Here is a 19,679-nt window from a genome sequence, read left to right as displayed (position 1 = left end):
GAAGACAATATAACTATAAATAAGATTTTGATAAAGAATTACCTACATAAAAAGTAAAATTGTGATACACTGCACTCTTAATATATGGGTGGAGCTTTGAAAAACATTTAAAATTACATACATCACAAATTATTAGATGATTATTATATTTTGCTAAAGTGATATAGAGTTCATCACCAATTTTATTCCTATTTTTTGTTATAAATGTAAGTGTCAGGGCTTTTTCACAACTAAGTGAATAGATGAGATTTTTGTCAAATCATCATCACTCTATTTTTCCATCTCCTTACATTTTGTGAGAGGGTCAAAAACCCTCTCATTTGCAAAAAGATGTGCTACTCATGAAGTAATTACTTTATCTCTGAAAACATCACCACAAAGATTTTACCAAATTTATCAAGTGCTGATTAATTGTTCTTTTTACTTTTTCACTTAGACACATCTTTATTTTGGAGCTAAAATTAGATGAAATTGTATTTTAAAATTCCATAAAAGTTGAATTTATGCATTTCATTACAGTTTTTCTTTTTCTTTTCTTTTCTCTGTGTGTGTTGCTGGGGACGGCGGGGGGTGGGGTGCGCTGGGATTGAACCCAGAGGTGTTTTACCACTGGACTACATCCCCAGCTCCCTTTATTTTTTATTTTGAGACATGGTCCTGAAAACTTGCCCAGGCTAGCCTCAATCTTGCAACCCTCCTGCCTCAGCCTCCTAAATTGCTGGGATTACAGGTGTGTGCCACGACACCTGGCTACAATTTTTCTTCTTTATTGAAAACAAAGTCCTATTTCAATTATTTAGACCATTTTAAGTACCTTAAGAAGATATTACAGATAAGCAGAAACTGGTATTATAAAATATGCAGATTTGTAATTTCATTTCAAGATTAAGCAATAAGTTTACAATTATATGTTGTAAATTGATAGAATTAACAGAACCTAGCAAAATCTGAGAAAGAGAAATTAACTCTAATGAAAAGAAATGGTTTCCTAAAGTCCATAGCATTATATCTCAGATTACATTTTGGGAACACCTTGTTTTTCCAGGTACAAAAATGAATGCTTTTACGACAGCAAATTTATCTTCTTTATAAAGCAAACAACAAAAAGAAGATAATGTATTATATGATTAATAGTTGTAGGACTTACAAAGGTATAAAAATAACTGGGGGCATTATTTATAGAATTCAGATATAGTTCTATCAAGGCAACAAGGATATGATAGAAATGAAAAATGAACAAAATGAGTGTCAGTGAGATTCATGCCTAAAGAATGAACATGGATTTCCTATAGCATTATTACTCCTAACTATATCTGTTTCAGCTTAACTTGAGTGTGGTTATGAAGTGAACTGAAACTTCCTACTGAACAACAACCAGCGAAACTAATTTTCCTTGATTTTTTATTCTGTGAGCCCAAGATAACATCAGATTTGTTTCTCAGACCAAAACTGATAATTTTTCTTGTGACTTTTTCTTTTTTGAAATAAGATCTTCTAGGAGAAAACTTTTAAAAAGAAGGTGGTGGTGGTACGAAAGATGTGCAAAAGGAAACAGTTTGTTGCTTAAAAAATAATGAAACTAATGTTTCAAGAGAGATACTTTCAACATATCCCAAATAGACCTTTGCTTTAAAAAAAAACCAGCTTTATTTAATTTTAATTCGTATAACATAAAATTCATCCAATTCAATAGTTTTCTTTAGTATGTTCACAGGCTTATACACTACAATATAACTTTAAAACATTTTCACCCACAAAAAAAAAAAAAAAATAGCAAATTTTTCCCAGTCTTTCACTTTTGTCCAGGGTAGATTTCCTTGGAGTCTATGTGAGGCAACCCTGAGCTATATAATGACTGGTTAGAGCTGTTCTTTGGAGTTACAGAGGCATCAATGCTTGAGAGGATAATGAGATTCTAGCCTATTCAGCTTATCTGTTTAGTGCTAGCCAATCTTTTCTTTTTTTTAAATAGAGGTACAATTCACATAGCATAAAATTAGCCATTCTAAAGTTGATAATTCAGTGGCGGGGCTGGGGATGTGGCTCAAGCGGTAGCGCGCTCTCCTGGCATGCGTGTGGCCCAGGTTCGATCCTCAGCACCACATACAAAGAAAGATGTTGTGTTCGCCGAAAACTAAAGAAATAAGTATTAAAATTCTCTCTCTCTCAAGGAAAAAAAAAAAAGATAATTCAGTGGCATTTAGTATATCTACAATGTGCAACTACTATTGCTACCTAGTTCCAATATATTTCATCACCCCAGCAGAAAACCTTTTACCCATTCAACAGTTATTCCCTTGATGCCCTTGGATCACCAATCTGCAATCTTATAGAGCTACCTATTCTGGATATTTCTGGATATTTCATATAAGTGGAATTATATGTAACCTTTTGTATCTGGCTTGCTTTACCTAACATAAGATTTTTCAGGTTCATTCACATTATAGTATATATAGTATATATCAGTATCTACTTTGTTCTTTTTATAACTAAATTATTTCATATATATTCAACTTGTTTATCCATTTTTCTTTTGATGTACTGTTTCCATTCTCTCCCTCCTTTTCCTTACACACACTCAGCACTGAGAGCCTAGCACAGTTTCATGACCTATTTTTTATTTTGTTATATATGACAGCAGAATGCATTACAATTCATATTATACATATAGAGCACATTTTTTCACATCTCTGGTTGTACACAAAATAGAGTCATACCATTCGGAGTCTTCATACAGGTACTTAGGGTAATGATGTCCATCTCTTTTTTACCCCCTTGCCCCCTCCCTTCCCTTTCCTTCCCTTTGCCCTATCTAGAGTTTGTCTAATCTTCCCATGCTCCCCCTCCCAACCTCACTATGAATCAGCCTCCTTATATCAGAGAAAACACTCAGCATTTGTTTTTTGGGATTGGTTAACTTTACTTAGCATTATATTCTCCAACTCCATCCATTTACCTGCAAATGCCATTGCTGAGAGCCATTGCCAAGTAGGAATGACGCATCGGAATTTCCTTGCCAGCGTACCCCATGTTGCTTAGAGGAAGGACTCGTGGAAATGGACTTGCCTTGGACATTTGCTGTGACATTGCATGTATGCTTTAGTAAGGTGACCTTGCTCAAGGACCAGGGCGGATCCGGGTTTAGAGCTGATCAGGTTTTAGGGAGTATCCCGTCCTTGGGTTTAGGGCAGTTCCAGGTTTAAGGTGTACCCTGCCCGGAATAGGGCGTATCCTGCTGCCTCAGGCATGCCCGATCCTTGAGTTCCCGTTGAGTTCTCGTGGGATTGAGAAAGTATTTGGGATTCAAAGCCTGGAGGAGTACGTGAATTTTGCGGGCAGAACCTGAATTTCCCCAGAACGTGTTTGTAGAGGGCCGGTGTGAGTTCGGGAATAAAGAATTGCTGTTTGAATCTACAAAGCTGTGAGTGGCTCGTGAATCTGTGCCCAGCCAGACTGCGGCATGCCATGATTTTATTCTCTTTTATTGCTGAATAATATTCCATTGTGTATATATACCACATTTTATTTATTAATTCATCTACTGAAGGGCATCTAGGTTGCTTCCACAGCTTAGCTATTGTGAATTGTGCTGCAATAAACATTGATGTGCTGTGTCCCTGTAGTATGCTGTTTTTAAGTCCTTTGGGTATAGACCGAGGACTGGGATAGCTGGGTCAAATGGTGGTTCCATTCCCAGTTTTCCAAGGAATCTCCATACTGCTTTCCATACCGGCTGCACCATTTTGCAGTCCACCAGCAATGTATGAGTGTGCCTTTTTCCCAACATCCTCGCCAACACTTATTCTTGTTTGTATTCTTAATAGCTGCCATTCTGACTAGAGTGAGATGAAAAAGAGTAGTTTGATATGCATTTCTCTACTTGCTAGAGATGTTGAACATTTTTTCATATATTTGTTGATTGATTGTATATCACCTTCTGAGAAGTATCAGTTCAGTTCCTTGGCCCATTTGTTGATTGGGTTATTTTTTTGTTTGTTTTTGGTGTTTAGATTTTTGAGTTCTTTATATACCCTAAAGATTAGTGCTCTATCTGATATACAAGTAGTAAAAATTTGCTCCCAAGCTGTAGGCTCTCTATTCACCTCACTGATTGTTTCTTTTGCTAAGACAGTTTCATGATCTATAATAGAGTGAAGGAAAAACAATTGAGAAGCCAGTCAGGAAACTTTTTTTTTCTTTTGTACTGATGATTGAACCCATGGCAATCTACCACTGAGCTACATCCTCAGCTCTTTTTATTCTGAGACAAGTCTTGCTAAATTGCTGAGGCTGGCCTTGAACTTATGATCTTGATGCTTAGAGTTGCTGGACTACAGGCCTGTGCCATAGCACCTGGCTTATGATTAACTTTTTCATTATTTTTTTTAAAATATAGATGGACACAATACCTTTATTTTATTTATTTATTTTAATGTGGTGCTCAGGATTAAACCCAGTGCCTCACATGTAAGGCAAGTGCTCTACCACTGAACTACAACCCCAGCCCCTTATGTTTAACTTTTTGAGGATGCACCAAACTGTTTTCTATAGTGGCTGAACAATTTTATATTACCATCAGCAATGTATGAGAGTTCCAATTTCTCTACATCCTCACTAATGGTTGTTATTTTCAACTATGATTGTGTTTTTTATTATAGCCATCCAAGTAGGTATGAAATGGTATAGTCAATAATCTTTTGACAAAGGAAAAATGAAAATTTTTACAAGCCTGAATAAACCTTCATTAAAGCTAGGCACAGCAGTACACACCTATAATCCCAGCAACTTGGCAGGCTGAGGTAGCAAGATCTGAAGTTTGAGGCCAGCTCAGCAACTTAGTGAGACCGTCTCAAAATGAAAAATGGAAAGGGCCAGGGATATCCAGAGATAGAGTGCTCCTGGGTTAAATCCCCAGTACACAAATACAAAATAAATATTCAAGAAAATGTAAAATGCAAATTTTCTTTTGACATATTTTCTTGAAGGTGTGTTAATCTCTGAAAATATATAAACATGTGCTTTCCCTAGCAATAATACAAAATATAAAATTGAGACCTACGGTGAAGTTTGAGTAGATGAAGAGTTATACAGAACTCTTTCTGACCAAAGAAGAGCATTGACTTCTTGCCCATTATTATTTCCTAACTCAAAAATAAAAATGATAAATATTTAATATCCTAGCCCAAAATAAGGTAAGCACAGAAATAACGAAATAAGGTACTACCACCTTTAATATTTCACATTACACTCTTTGATTTCAGGGATTACAGCAATGGATTCTTTGACAATAAACAGAGATTAGAATAGGTGACATAGTTAAATTAAAAACCCATGGCTCTGCTGTACAATATATAAGTATACAGAATATCCCACAAGGGCCAAAATAGCAATTCTTAAAAGCATGGCTTGCCTTTAACAGAAATATATGTAAACTAGGAAAGACAATCTACAAGTGTATCTTGATTAAAAGAGGCCTTGCCAATCAATACTAGGATTGTTTGACAACCTGGTTTTTATGCACCTGGGGAATGAATCATAGCAAGATGAAGGGTGGGTGAGGTCAGGAGTACAGATTGAGAAAGGAGGGGAAGAAAACTGCCTCAACTGCTTTTTCAGGAAGGTAAGTTTTAAGAAAGAATACATGTAGATGAAAAATGATAATTGATTCCCTTGAAATTTCATTTTCCACATATTCCCTGGAAAATCTTCCTGTGTTCATTCTCCAATTTGAAAACTGCTGAAATATGTAATGCTAGCTCTTCATCCCTTTAATCCTCAGTGATTGCCCATCACTGATGGCCTATAAATCCCTACAGCTCTCATGGTCTGTTCTTCGTTTAGGAATCAGTTTCTCCTTAAGTGACTACAAAGCAGTCAGCTTTATTTTCATGTGTGGCTGCTGGAATTTATCTCATTTTATACTACTGCACTCATACTTCATGCCAGGTACAATAGCATTTCAGGAAAAGAGGATAATGAAAGTTTTAAACCATTAAGAATAAGAATTTTGATTTTTAAAAAAAGGAGGAATACATTTTAGGGAAGAGCATATGTTTATTAGGCTATAAGTTCAGCTGTTGTAACCAAAATTGTTTAAACAAGCCCCTTTGGCCTTCTTTCCCTTTCTTAACATGCTTACCTTGTTCTCACCTGAGGGTTGTTGTACCTGTTTCTTCTGCTGGAATGCTTTTCACCAGGTCTGTCCTGACTGGCTCCTGCTTGTCATTCAGAACTCACCAGGTCATCTCAGGAAGGCTTTCCTTGACCATGCAAAAGTAGCCACCCAGTCATATTTTACCACATAACAGTGCTTGTCTTAGCCTGCATGAAGCCCTAAGTCCCATTCCCAGCACAGCCAACAACAACAAAAAAGTATGCAGAAAGGAATAGGGTGCCAATGAGGAAACCAGGTTTGACATGGCAAAGTTCCTCAAGGTGGGGGGTAGAGACAGATAAGAAGCATCAAATCTTCATGAATGTCCCACCTAAGTGGTTAGAGAAGTGTTAAAGACCTTATAAGGAATCTAAAAGGTTGAATAGAGTGGTTCCTGAGGATAGGAAAAAGTTTCAGTGAAGGATGGGTCAATGGGGAGCAAGTGTTCTCTCAGGAAAAAATGGGAATAAGAGAAAGGCAATTGAATCTAGAAAGAGTATTTGTGACCACTGAATAAAGAAGTGAAAATGTAAAGCTTAAGGAAAGGACACAGTATGTATAGGTCATTGCTGGAGGAATTTGGCAGTAAGGGGAATTTGTAAATACTCTAGTGGGATTGAATGGGTTTCTTTTTGTGAGACCTATTCATGTCTTAAGGGAAATGAGCTGTAGAACAGAGAAGACTGAACCGTGCTGTAGCTCGAAATTAATGGACCTCTAGGGAGTGCAAGAGTCACCTTCTGGGACTTTGAAACTCAGAAGTTATATGCAAAATTTTGTGCACGCATCAGGGGTTATAGAAACGGATTTGTAGGGTTACCATTTTCCAAAAAGGTCGGCGACCCAAAGGTTACTAACCACTACTGTACAGGAAGAGAACCGGCGAGTTGCGGGGGCGAGGGGGGCGCCCAGAGAAACCTAAGCTTTAAGAGAAAATGGAAAACCTCTTCCTGATCGAAGGAAATGCTATAAACAGATGGAAGGTTAGTTCATAATTACTTCATCATCTCATTAAAATAGGTAGTAAAGACTGAGCTGGAAACTGGGAAAACTTGTGCAAACACGCTCCAGCAAAGGAATACTGAGGAAGCCGGGCAGACGGAATGAAAACGGGGCCTGCTGAAGTCTAAAGTTGTTTCCTTGCGCCTTAGTGCAGCACAAGCCTCTGTGCAACTTCTTGGCGCTGGAGTAGTCATGAGGGCTGGGCATCACTAACTTTGTTGTAGAACCAGTACACGCCACTAGCCGACCCCGACTGGGAGGAAGAGCGGTCTTATCACAAAAGGCAATCAACACGGTCCCTGAGGTTTGTCAGTGAGTCAGCTCGAGGGCAAGAAGCTGATGTTTCAGACTCGGTACAAGCTGTATGTCCGAACTTCCCCATAATTGCCATACTTTCTTTGCTTTAAACGCTGCCTCCAGTCGACCTCTCCACCTGTCATCATCTCTGAATCATCCCGCCCTATTTCGACATCTCCTTCCCCAGCCTTTAGCTCTCGGCCTGGCGCAGAGCCCAGCCACTGCCGAGGCCCTGGAGAATTCATTCATTCAACCACTGCAGGGTTTACTGAGACTGTGTAAGGCTCAGTGCTAGAGATTGGGGTCTCGGACCCAACGGGTTATCCAGACCCTTCACCCCCGCGGCCGAACAGTCCAGAATCGACCCCGGCCTAACGGGCCGCCGCGGTCTTCCCTGGCAGTGGGGAGGGCCCCTGCCCACATGTCGCAATAACTTCCCAGACTAGCACGCCGGCACTGCCAGGGTGATGCAGGGTCCAGGCTGGCTCCGCCTCCCGCCCTCCACAAGATCCCGCGGGAATAGAGCTCTCGGTGCCGGGAACGCACGTCTAGGAGCTGCGCGTCTGGGCACTCGGGTCCCGCGCTCGAGCGCCTACCGTAACGGCATCCGTCAGCGGTTGGACCTTGAAGGCCTGGCACCGCCCCCACCCTACGTTCCCGCCCGCAGTGCTTGCAGCCCCTTAGGTGCCAGTCTGGGCCCCAAAGTCAGTCCCTATCCTCTCCCAGCGCTTTGCTCTCTTTCTTTAGCCAATCCGAGACAGAAGTGGTGCGAGCCAATGGCCACAGCCAAAGTATCTAGAGTGGTGGAGCCTATCAAAGTTCTACCTTAAGTTTCTCCCGCCCCTGAAAAGTCAGAGGCGGGCTGATCTTACATGTCGGCCAATCAGTAACCAATAAACAAGAAGCTTCCAAGATCAAAGGGGAAGGGGTGGGATCTAGGCGGCAGCAACGCCTCGAAGAAGAGGAATGACAGGCAACTTCGCGAATACCGCAGACATATTTCCCCTACGAGAGGAAAGGGGTGGGGCTAGGGTGGCGCCTTCACCAATGGTTGGTTGGGGGGCGTATCCGCGGGCCAAGCGGGAGCCGGAGGCCCGGGGCTCTCTGGGCCGCGCCTGAGGCGGAGGCAACGGGGCCGGGGGGCGGCGGCAGTAGTGGCGGCAGCGGCGCGGGTGTGCGCCGCGGCTGGCCCGGGTGGATGGAGTTGGAGGGGCGGAGTGCAGGCGGTGTGGCGGGGGGGCCGGCGGCTGGGCCCGGGCGGAGCCCCGGGGAGTCTGCGCTGCTGGACGGGTGGCTGCAGCGGGGCGTGGGACGGGGGGCCGGCGGTGGGGAGGCCGGGGCCTGCAGGCCCCCGGTACGGCAGGATCCGGACTCCGGCCCGGACTACGAGGCGCTGCCGGCTGGAGCCACTGTCACCACGCACATGGTGGCAGGCGCCGTGGCAGGGATCCTGGAGCATTGCGTGATGTACCCCATCGACTGCGTCAAGGTGAGACCTGGACTGGGCTCGGAACCCGACCTGGGGCTGACCCACCTTAGTCCCATCTAGAGCCAGGATCCTAGCTGAGAGCTGGAGTCGACGGGGTTCCTTCTTGGCTCCAGGCACTTCACACGATTCGAACCGGTACTCCGTGCAAGCAAGGTCCGGGCTGGGAGTTGAGCCCATTCAGGAGCCAGGACTTATTTCTAACCGTCAGTGAGATCTGAATCGGGACTCATGATCAAAAATCTGTCAGCCAAAGTCGGAGATCCCACCTGGGACTAAACAGAAATAGGGTGGGATTGGGGATCCCGAAGCCCAGGTAAGTGCTACTAACTCGATTAAGGTGAACCCAACTGGCGTGAATCAGATGGTTAACTGGATCTGATGGCTTGAGATGTTCTTCGGGTAGGTGCTTTTACCAGCTTCTTGCTGTGTCTTTCCTTAGAAGTGACGAGGCAGGAACCGGAATCTGGGATCTCTCAGCTAGATAAAGGACGTATTAAATCTTATCCCGTGAGTGACTGGAAGTCGTTGTGCAGTCAGAAGTCAGAGTTTCAGACTGAAAGTAATATGGGAAAGATCGTGTTCAGGAAAAGGTTTCGATTTCTCTCTGAAGCAAGCATGATATCCCACCCATTTCCTGAACATGAAAATTGAACTGGGATTAAGATTGTGTATGTGGAGGGAGCACATCAGCCCCCACACAAGAGAGGAAACTTAGTGTATTTCTTTGGGCGCCTGAAGTTGACAAAAAGGGGAAAGTTGCCTAGAAGGGAAGTGTGACGGTATTAGAAAGTGGATGTGTGAAGAACGTGGAACAAGATCGACACAATTAGTGTGAAAGTAAAACTAATTGCATCCACAACCAAGCAGAGCGATTAATGGATCCAGAAGTGAGATCCTTCTGAAGAAAGCTGAGTCTCCCGTCTGAAGATGGGAAAGATTGTTTTTACAGTTTTTATTCTCCACCCTTAGTAAAGATGCAAACCACTAAACTTGAGATCTAAATTGAGGGGGAAGTAAATCCGAGGAGACTGTTGAAAAAAATATGATCGAGCCTTGTGCTTCCTTTACATGTTAAGGGTAATAGTCAACAATATCCTGGCAGTTCTTTGTATGTTTTCTCCTCAAATTAGGAAAATGTTGTGTATTCAAAAGGAGGAGAGTGTCAATTTGGGCAATGCAAAGCAACCCTTTTCTGCTTGCTGCTGGTTCCAGTTACCATTTCATGTTTTCACAGTAATATGGATGAAGAAATAGGGAAAGAGCTCATGAAGCTTTGTGAATGACACTGAGTTGGTTCTAGTGCATTGCAAGGTTAACTCCTAACAAGGACCATAGCCACTGAAAATGTGGTTAAATGCACTTAACATGATTAGAATTTTAAATGCCCTTGTTGATTGAGAGAAATAAACCAGTAAATTCCATGAGAAAGAAATATAACCATTGAAATGTAAAATGAATAAATACTAATAAAAAAGAGCCAACATTTATGTAGTGGACTCTAGGTTGAATGGGAGTTGACAAAAAGGGGAAAGTTGGATATGCTACATATCCAAAAGTTAATATGATCTGGCTGCAGAGTAACCTCATTCTACTCAATCATGAGTAGAGTGCAGGATTTATGTTGCTATTTCAGGATGAGTATCAAATGGGAAACAGATAAGTGAAAGCAATGAAAATTATTTAATGGCTTGAAAAATACAGTGTAATAATGTGACAAAAATATTACTACAGCTTTCACCGTTATGCCATAACAACATAATGGGGGACTGTCTCCTTACACTGTATATTTTCATAATGCTATTGTTGCTTTGAACATTTTATAAATTCCCCTGTTAGAAATGCCTCCAGAATCTTTGTATGCATATCCTTAAAGATAGCAAATCTTTTTTCTGTACACACACACACACACACACACACACATACACATCTCAAAAGATTGATTTAGTGGCTGGGGCTGTAGCTCAGTGGCAGAGCACTTGCCTGGTGTGTGAGAGCACTTAGCACCACATGAAAATAAATAATGGCTTTCTGTCCATACACAACTACAATTTTTTAAAATAATTGATTTAGTAGAAACAGAGACCACTCAAAATCATATACTATGAATAGGTGAGAGCTCACAATAGGAAGTACCTCTTGGGGTACTTAAAGATTAGGTGGAGCTGGAAAGCCAGGAGATTGATTTACTCCTTGAGACCTGTGTACCCACTGGTTGTGAACAGTTGTGAAAGAGGAGTTCAAGAAATGCTTTGCATAACCACAGCAATACTGGAATAAGTCATTTCTAGCCTTCCAAGGCAGCTATTTGGAAGAACAGTTCTTATTCATTTACATGAACTTTGGAATTTTTGTTTTTGAAAAATTAGTCATGCAGGGATGGGGATGTAGCTCAGTGGAAGAACCCTTGCCTAATTTGCACAAGGCCCAGGGTTCAATCCATAACAACGCAAAAAAGAAAAAATTAGTCATGCAACATTATAGTCACACCTCAAAACCGTACATCAAGAAAGTAATAATTTTATCTGAATGAAAAATATTCAGGAGTCTTCAAAAATACCAAGTCTTGTCTTTGAAGAATAATTTTCATTTGCCATTAATGCTGGGATTTAAATGATTAGAGGGGAGACCAATATGAGTTAGTGTCCATATGTCAAATGCTGTTGTGCTTGCATGAAAGTAAAATTCAAATCCCAGCCTGCCCGGTTCACTTGTCACCTGGCAGTTTTTCTTTTTACCATAATGCATGGTGGAGAGGAAAAGCAGGTCAATTTTACCACAAGACTGGAGGCAGGTATCCATGTTGCAGTCAGGAGGGCAACCACAGTGTTTGCAAATGAAAGCTAGTGTTGTTTCTTGGCATGCAAACCTGTGTATCCTCACTCACTTATCAGGGTCAAGTTGACTTAAAATATCCTTGGGAGGGACTATGGGAAGTCAACACAGCCTTGCTAGACCATGGCTATCCACCCATCTATTTCTGTGGTCATAATAGGGAGGTTTGGGAACCCAGATAAATCCCAGTTTCCTTTTCTAGGCCTCAGAAGCAAGCATCAGTCTTTACCTATAGGGATAGGCTCTGCAACCCAAAGCAGTGAGAACCCTTCTCAGAACCATCTGGCTAAGTCCCCACCTGCTTCCAAGGTACTGTTTTTGGTTCTGCAGTGGTGAAACAAGTTATCAACTTACATAACAAAGAGGGAAAGAGCAGAGGGAGAGAAATCTTTTCCATTCTAGATGTAAATTGATATCTATACACCAGTGAAAGGTTAAGAAATAGAAACAATAACATTTGATTTTCTTGCGTCTAATACTGATTAGTTAAGCATTCAATAAATGCAAATTTCTTTCTTGTGTGCCAAGTACCTATCTCTTGTGTCCCACATACATTTAATCTTTGAAACAACTTCATGAAGTAGACACCATTTTCATTATTTTATAGATGAAGAAAGGAGGCTTAGAGGGCAGTTAAGTAACTTGTCCAACATGGTAGAATGTAAGAGGCAGGGACATCATTTGAATCCAGTCTGTGTGACTCACAAATCTCCCTTATAGCCTCTCAAAAGAAAATTTAAAGACCCAAGCAAAGCAAACAATCTCACAATAGAGCTCATCTCTGAATATGTGACCTTCAGATTAGCAGCTGAACACGTAAGTCATTACAGCCACATAGAAACCTTAAAATAAACTTTTTTTTTTTTTTTTTAAAGAGAGAGAGAGAGAGAGAGAATTTTTAATATTTATTTTTTTAGTTCTCGGCGGACACAACATCCCTGTTGGTATGTGGTGCTGAGGATCGAACCCGGGCCGCACGCATGCCAGGCAAGCGCGCTACCGCTTGAGCCACATCCCCAGCCCTAAAATAAACTTTTAAAAATGCAGAATTAAACCGGACTTATTAGGTTTAGGACCAATTGTCAATGCCTATTTCTGAAAGCTTTATACAAGAAACAATGCTGTCATAATTCTGTAAATTCTTGGATATAAGTAAATATACCTTAGCATATTACTTTAAAATAGTGCCTTTACAGCACATTGTGAAAATTACCAGTGGTTTACATGTCTTATTTTTTAAAATTTCTCCAGCAGTCCCAAGAGCCAGCCATTCTTGGCCTCATGTTACAAATGACAGTTTTGAAGCTCAGAAAAAAGGTTAATACTTGGGACAACACATCAGGCAAACTGGGACTCAAACTCAGGCTTGCTTTTTTTTTTTTTTTTTTTGTACTAGGGATTGAACTCAAGGGTGCTTAACCACTGAGCCTCATCCCCAGCCCTTTTTTGTTTGAGACAGGGTCTCACTAAGTTGCTTAGATCCTCAGTAAGTTGCTGAGGCTGGCTTTGAACTCATTATTCTCCTGTCTCAGCCTCCCAAGCTGCTGGGATTCCAGATGTACACCACCACACCCTGCCAAACTCAAGCTTTTGTCTTTTACCAAACCACTTAGCTCCCTACTAGTTTGTTTTTCTTCAAAGCAAAGCATTCATAAATTCTTAAGAAATTTTATCTTTCTAAGAAAAGTAGATTTATTGGCTCCCAAATTTGGGCATCCATATTCATTTTTATATTTAGCATAGCTTATACCCAGTTCCTCTCCTTAAGGGAGAAGCATTGAGTAGAACCATTGTGTTAGATCTAGATGTGTATGTAAAATGTTCCGTGTAACTTACCCACAGTCTAGTTTTCCTCTGTCTCTCACTGGGGATTGAACCCAGGGCCTAGCATGTGCTCAGCAAGAACTCTACTACTGAGCTACACTCCCGGTCTTTTAGGTTTGTTTTTGTTTTTGTTTTAATCTTTATTTTTACTTATTTATTCTTATGTGGTGCTGAGGATCAAACCCAGGGCCTCACACATGCAAGATAATTGCTCTACCATTGAGCTACAATCCCAGCCCCAGCATTTTAGTTTTGAGACAGAATCTAAATTGCCCAGACTGGCCTTGAACTTGTAATCCTCCTGCCTCAGTCTCCCAAGTGGCTGCATTTGCAGGCATTCACCTCCTGGCCTGGCCCAGGTTGTTTTTTTTTTTTGGGGGGGCGGGGGTAAAGAGTTCCAGGTTTCTGAGATCAGACCTTTCAGGACTGGCTGCCAAATAAGCCAATAACTGAAGCAGAGCAATGTGATTTCTAAATGTCCCTCCTGTACAAGGTCAGTTTTACACAAATTTTTGGAAACACATAATTGTTAAGCTGCCAGGCCAATTTTAAAACATACCCTTTGAATAAAGCACACCCTTTATTGGAGATTCATGGGGTCTTTTGGGGAAGTGGGAAAGAATGTGTCCTTTGTGATATCTGTATTTCTGATTGAACACCAGTAATTAGCCTTTTTAAAAAAATATTTTTAGTTGTTGATAGACCTTTATTTATTACTTTATATGTGGTACTGAGAATTTTACCCAGTGCCCCACTCATGCTAGGCAAGCACTCTACCACTGAGCCACACCCCCAGCCCTAACCTTTGAAGTGTGAAGTTTTTTTGTTATTTGTTTTGTTGGTGGTGGTGAAGAAGATAGGAGGCAGGAAAAAATAACTCCAGGAATGTGGTTTACTTGTGGCTAACCAGGACCTGTTAATCTGGTTAATTTCTTTTTCCCATGCTCTTGAGAAAAGGCATTACTCTTGGATTCCAGATGACCAACAGGAAACTTCAAGCTTTTAAATCCAGACTGAATCTAGTGATTGCAATGAAGCAAGATTTTAAATTGTACTTGGACATCAGTTACCCCTTGTTGGTTCCCCAGTGGCTATACTCATTACTTTCTGACCTGGTACAGACATGGCTATGTGACAAAAGATTCATTCATTCAGCAAACAGATCTTAAGTGCATTCTGTACGTCAGGCACTAGACATTAATTTTATTAACTTATTTTGAGGTACTGGGAATTGAACCCAGAGGTATACTACCAACCACTCAGTTATATTATTAACCTTTTTAATTTTTTTTTCTTTTAATTTTCAGACAGGATCTCACTAAGTTGCCCAGGCTAGCATTGAACTTGGATCCTCCTGCCTCAGCCTCCTGAGTTACATACATGTGCCACCATACTCAGCTAGACTGATTTTAAACTGTTAGTCTCCGTGCTACTTTAACCTGAAATGGTTCATAGACAAAAGAGATTTTTGTGGGAAGGCACACAATTCAGAGAAGGTCTGATTTGAGGGAGTGTTTCAGATGAGATTTATTGCCCAAATTTCAATAAAACTGTCCAAGAACATTATGCAAGTGTTTATAATACACTTTTCATTCCAATCATTGAATCTTTTTAGAAATTCCAACGATTGTGTCACAGAAACTGATTTGTATTTGCTGATGCCGATTTGGGGATTCAGTCAATTTAGATCAGAAATCTGAAAGACTCTTGAGTTTTAGAGACTTAGGTTGGCGTCCAGCTAGACTCTCCCCACTTTCATAGTTTCAGGGCAAACTCTTTCCCAGGGAGTTGCAGCAGCCTCTGTTAGGAATGCTCATTCTGCCAAGACTAACTTGTACACCCAGTTGCCCATGCCAAATAGTCTGAAAAGGTATCAAAAGATGAGCACCCATCTCATTAATCAGTGTGTTGGGGTCAATAAGCAGCACCAGGATAGGTCTTTAGAAATAAATGCAGTAAATACTTGAATTTAGAATTCATTTGTAAAACTGTTAGCCTGAATTTATTAAGGCACAAAAACAACTTCTGAATCAGAGGCTTGATATTTATTGCTGGGGCAATGAATCACCTTGGAGTTCTGGGAAATTACCAAGTGACCATGTCCTTGGGGAAAGCCATGATATTCCACTCTTGGGGTCATCAATGACTAGAAGAGGAAAGGTTCAAGACTTGGAGAGATGGGACACAGATTTGGAAAGAAGTAAAGCAGGGAGCTATGTATTGCCTCCACAAATTGGCATGGTTGCCTGTAGAAGACCAGTTCAGTGCCCAAAGCCTGGGTGTTGATGTGGGGCAGGATGTTGGCCTTGCTGACATTGCACTTCTCCTTGCTGTAATTTCAGACCCGGATGCAGAGTCTACAGCCTGACCCAGCTGCCCGTTATCGCAATGTGTTGGAGGCCCTCAGGAGGATTATAAGAACGGAGGGCCTCTGGAGGCCCATGCGGGGGCTGAACGTCACAGCAACAGGCGCAGGCCCTGCACACGCCCTCTATTTTGCCTGCTACGAAAAGTTGAAAAAGACATTGAGTGATATAATCCACCCAGGGGGCAATAGCCATATTGCCAATGGTATTGAGCCTTCATGTGCCGGTTCCCCCATTTTCCCAACTCTTTGCACTTTGCTGCTTCAGTGCTTTCCAGAATCAGCTTGGTTTGGAGCTGCAGCTTTGGGCTGGGGTAGGCCAGTTTATAGGGGAGGGACTTCTAGACCTGATGTTCTCAGACAACGGGCTGCTGCAACCCCACCCCTCCTCTGGGGCACCTCAACAAAGGGTTACAGCATCCTCCCTTACCTACCAGCTTGACTTTTTCCTCATCTTCTCCCTGGCATCAACTTCTAATGCCTGGTATGGAGACACACACTGAACTACCCCTACTGTATACTTCTTGATAGTTGGGTGGTATATTGCTCCTCAGGACGGGATTGGAGGTGGAGGTGACCCAGCTACCCAAGGAAGACACGGAGCCCCAGCTCTTCGCCTCACCTTTTCAGGATCCCAGTTGACCACAGGCAGTTTGTGTCATTGAGGACACGACACAGCCTTGACAAGTGAAGGGCCAAGGGTCTGTGGAGAATCCAGAAGGTTGGAGGTTGGGTGGAATTAAAGGAAGAGATAACAGCCCAGGGTTTCAAGATTGTCTGAAAACCAAGTTGAGTGGGGAGAGGGTGGGGGATATAGTAGTTCAGGAATGAAAGAAAGGTCTGGATGGACAAATGTTGGGATCTGGAGATGGGCAAGCAGCACAGGGGCAGCAGGATGGAAGGCAGGATTCTGTGGTGAAGATCTGACCACCTGGCACCACATTCTCCCTGCACTGGTGGCAGTTAATATACTGGCATCCCTTGGCAGCAGAGGGTTTGCTTCCTAGCTGGGGCATAAGCTGAGGTTTTTCTTAGGACCATCTGTATTGATAAAAACTGGGCTGTTTTTGCCTCTTCTGAGATAGATGTGGCATGTACATTGATGACCTTTCCTAAGTTTGTGAGAACAAATATCTTTGTTGAAGCTGAAGTTTAGGAGCAGCGGGTGCCCTTTTGGACTGGCTCCTAACATTCCCTTTCCTCACTGCTTTAGCACAGCCACTCGCCTTCACTTGGGCCTCAGTGAATTGGTCAGCCTCTCCTGGCCTTAAATGTGGCAGTTGTTCTCTAATTTGCAGGTGCAGCCGGGTGTGTGGCAACATTACTTCATGATGCAGCCATGAATCCGGTGGAAGGTAATGATTCCTCAACCTATCTCTCTGGGTAGCTGCAGCTGCCTGTCTGGGTTTTTCCTTTATTTCTGTTTGCAGAAAAAAGCAAGAGAGCATTTCAATTTTTGTGAGAAGTCCTCCCATGTTACTTTATTTTACCACCAGAGGGCGCTAACTCCATATGTTTAGTCCTCTAGAGGAACCCCCTCAGACAGGAAACATTCATTGGGATTTAATCCATCTTTGGGGCTTCCCTGCAAAAGAAATACCTCTATCCGCTTATCCCTGGGCTTTTCTGGAAGTCCCTTTTGTAGTAAATTTGATCTCTTCTGAAAGTTTAGCAGATTATTTAATTTTTCTTCAAAGAGGTGAAGATGGATTCTGACATTTAAAATTCTTACCTTTCTTCTTGGAAGGAAGAACATAGTTGAGATAGGAATGAAAGATTAAATTGTAGAGCTCAGTCTCTGCATTTCTACCTGGCTCTTGGCTTCTGAGTTGGAGGGAAATTCTCCAAAAACTGTGCACTGAGAGCAAGAGATAGTCAGACAAATAAGAGAGGATAGCATAGTTCTAGTTCTTTGACTGGGCAAGGCCATGCGTGGGTAAGGGCCAAACCTAAGCTGGAGACTGACAGAACTCACACCATGTTGTCCACTTGAGGAAGTGGAAGATGTCTGGAAACTAAATCCTGACTCTTTTTGGCTAAGAATCTTGTTTTCTTTTTGGTAGTACTTTTCCTTCCTCCCCTCAGGGAGAGTAACCATACTCATGTTTAAAGAGTAAGGTGCTTCTCATACCTGAGGATTAGGATTGTTGGTGTTCTGTGTTCATCATTACATCACTGCCACTGAGTCGCTCCTTGCTAGATTTGTGAAAGGTCAAGATTCTGATAGATACGTACCCATTCCAAGGAGACCCTCTAGAGGTATTAAGCCATAGATATATCTTGCGTTCTAACTGGCTGGTTTTAAAGAAATCCTGCTGGGAGTGGGCCCATTATTTTTTGACCCTTTGCCAAGGCTTTGCCTACCTCCTGGCTGGTTTTAAAGAAATCCTGCTGGGAGTGGGCCCATTATTTTTTGACCCTTTGCCAAGGCTTTGCCTACCTCCTGGCCTCAAGAGAGAAACATAAACTTATCCTGTTAACTGGTAGTTAGTTCATTTATACTGTCTTCTCTCTCCATTCCATTGGCTGATCTGCTGATTCGGGACCCTGAATCTGGATACTCTCGGTCACCGGCTGTTTGCTGTCTCCATTTTCCTCCTTGTTGATGGCACTCCCAGTGGTCAAGCAGAGGATGCAGATGTACAACTCACCATACCACCGGGTGACAGACTGTGTACGGGCAGTGTGGCAAAATGAAGGGGCTGGAGCCTTTTACCGCAGCTATACCACCCAGCTAGCCATGAACGTTCCCTTCCAAGCCATCCACTTCATGACCTATGAATTCCTGCAGGAGCACTTTAACCCCCAGAGACGGTACAACCCCAGCTCCCATGTCCTTTCCGGAGCCTGTGCAGGAGCTGTAGCTGCCGCTGCCACAACCCCACTGGACGTTTGCAAAACACTGCTCAACACCCAGGAATCCCTGGCTTTGAACTCAAACATTACAGGACACATCACAGGCATGGCTAGTGCCTTCAGGACGGTATATCAAGTAGGCGGGGTGACCGCATACTTCCGAGGAGTGCAGGCACGAGTAATTTACCAGATCCCCTCCACGGCCATCGCATGGTCTGTGTATGAGTTCTTCAAATACCTGATCACTAAACGGCAAGAAGAGTGGAGAGCCAACAAGTGAAGGAGCGCTGTGTGCAGCCAGGCGTAGACGGCACCACTGCGGCCTGCCCCCTCCAGCTGTGTTCTGCCTCCTGGCACACTCCAGCTTTGAGTGGAGTTGGGAGGAAGGGAGAGGGCTCTCCCTGGGCTCTCAGTGTTGTGGCTAACACCAGTTCCCGCCAGCCTTGTTGCCTCACCACCTCTCCTCCCAGGCCTTGGGCGAGTGCAGCAGAGCACCCCTCAGCACTTCTGTCAACCTCCGTCATGGGCCTGGTGACCCGCTCTAGACTGTTATAGAGGGCTAAGCAGCACATTCCCCTGGTTCCTAATAAAAAGCCTTTAAATGAAATGGTTTTGTTGGGTTTGTCTTGTCAAAGGGGAAGTGAAATGCTGTCAGCTGTTCTTTACTTGGGTTGAAGCATAAATCAGGGAACCCAAAAGGTTTATTGAGGATGGCTGTAAGTTTTTGTTTCTGCTGACATTCATGATGGTTTCAGTCTCCCCGTCACCTTGAACACTGGGCCTCTGACAGACCCTAACTTGGAATGAGTGCTTCGTGTTCCCACCAGTGCCTCTTCCCTTGGGCAGCAGTGGGCACAGCA

The 19,679-nt window shown here is 42.6% G+C and overlaps 1 protein-coding gene across 9 annotated transcripts; it reads left to right on the top strand.

The window, feature by feature from the left end:
- Window positions 1–8,529: 8,529 nt before the first annotated feature.
- On the top strand, window positions 8,530–19,426 carry SLC25A28 (solute carrier family 25 member 28). Of its 9 annotated transcripts, XM_081268469.1 has the most exons (7): window positions 8,804–8,942; window positions 9,056–9,255; window positions 11,977–12,083; window positions 12,495–12,590; window positions 15,941–16,169; window positions 17,262–17,318; window positions 18,582–19,426. In XM_081268469.1, exons 5-7 carry the CDS (start codon window positions 15,947–15,949, stop codon window positions 19,097–19,099), a joined length of 798 nt encoding a protein of 265 aa, XP_081124595.1. In that variant the 5' UTR covers window positions 8,804–8,942; window positions 9,056–9,255; window positions 11,977–12,083; window positions 12,495–12,590; window positions 15,941–15,946; the 3' UTR covers window positions 19,100–19,426. The 9 variants fall into 9 exon arrangements, with proteins under 9 accessions (XP_081124592.1, XP_081124591.1, XP_081124595.1 ...); XM_081268470.1 differs by lacking the exon at window positions 12,495–12,590; XM_081268467.1 differs by lacking the exon at window positions 9,056–9,255 and having other exon boundaries at window positions 8,811–8,942.
- Window positions 19,427–19,679: the final 253 nt, after the last annotated feature.

Source organism: Spermophilus citellus, assembly GCF_964194105.1.
Source record: "Spermophilus citellus genome assembly, chromosome: 15".
NCBI lineage: Eukaryota > Metazoa > Chordata > Mammalia > Rodentia > Sciuridae > Spermophilus > Spermophilus citellus.
The sequence above is the reverse complement of the archived record's forward strand: the minus strand, read 5'-3'. Positions and strand labels throughout refer to the sequence as shown.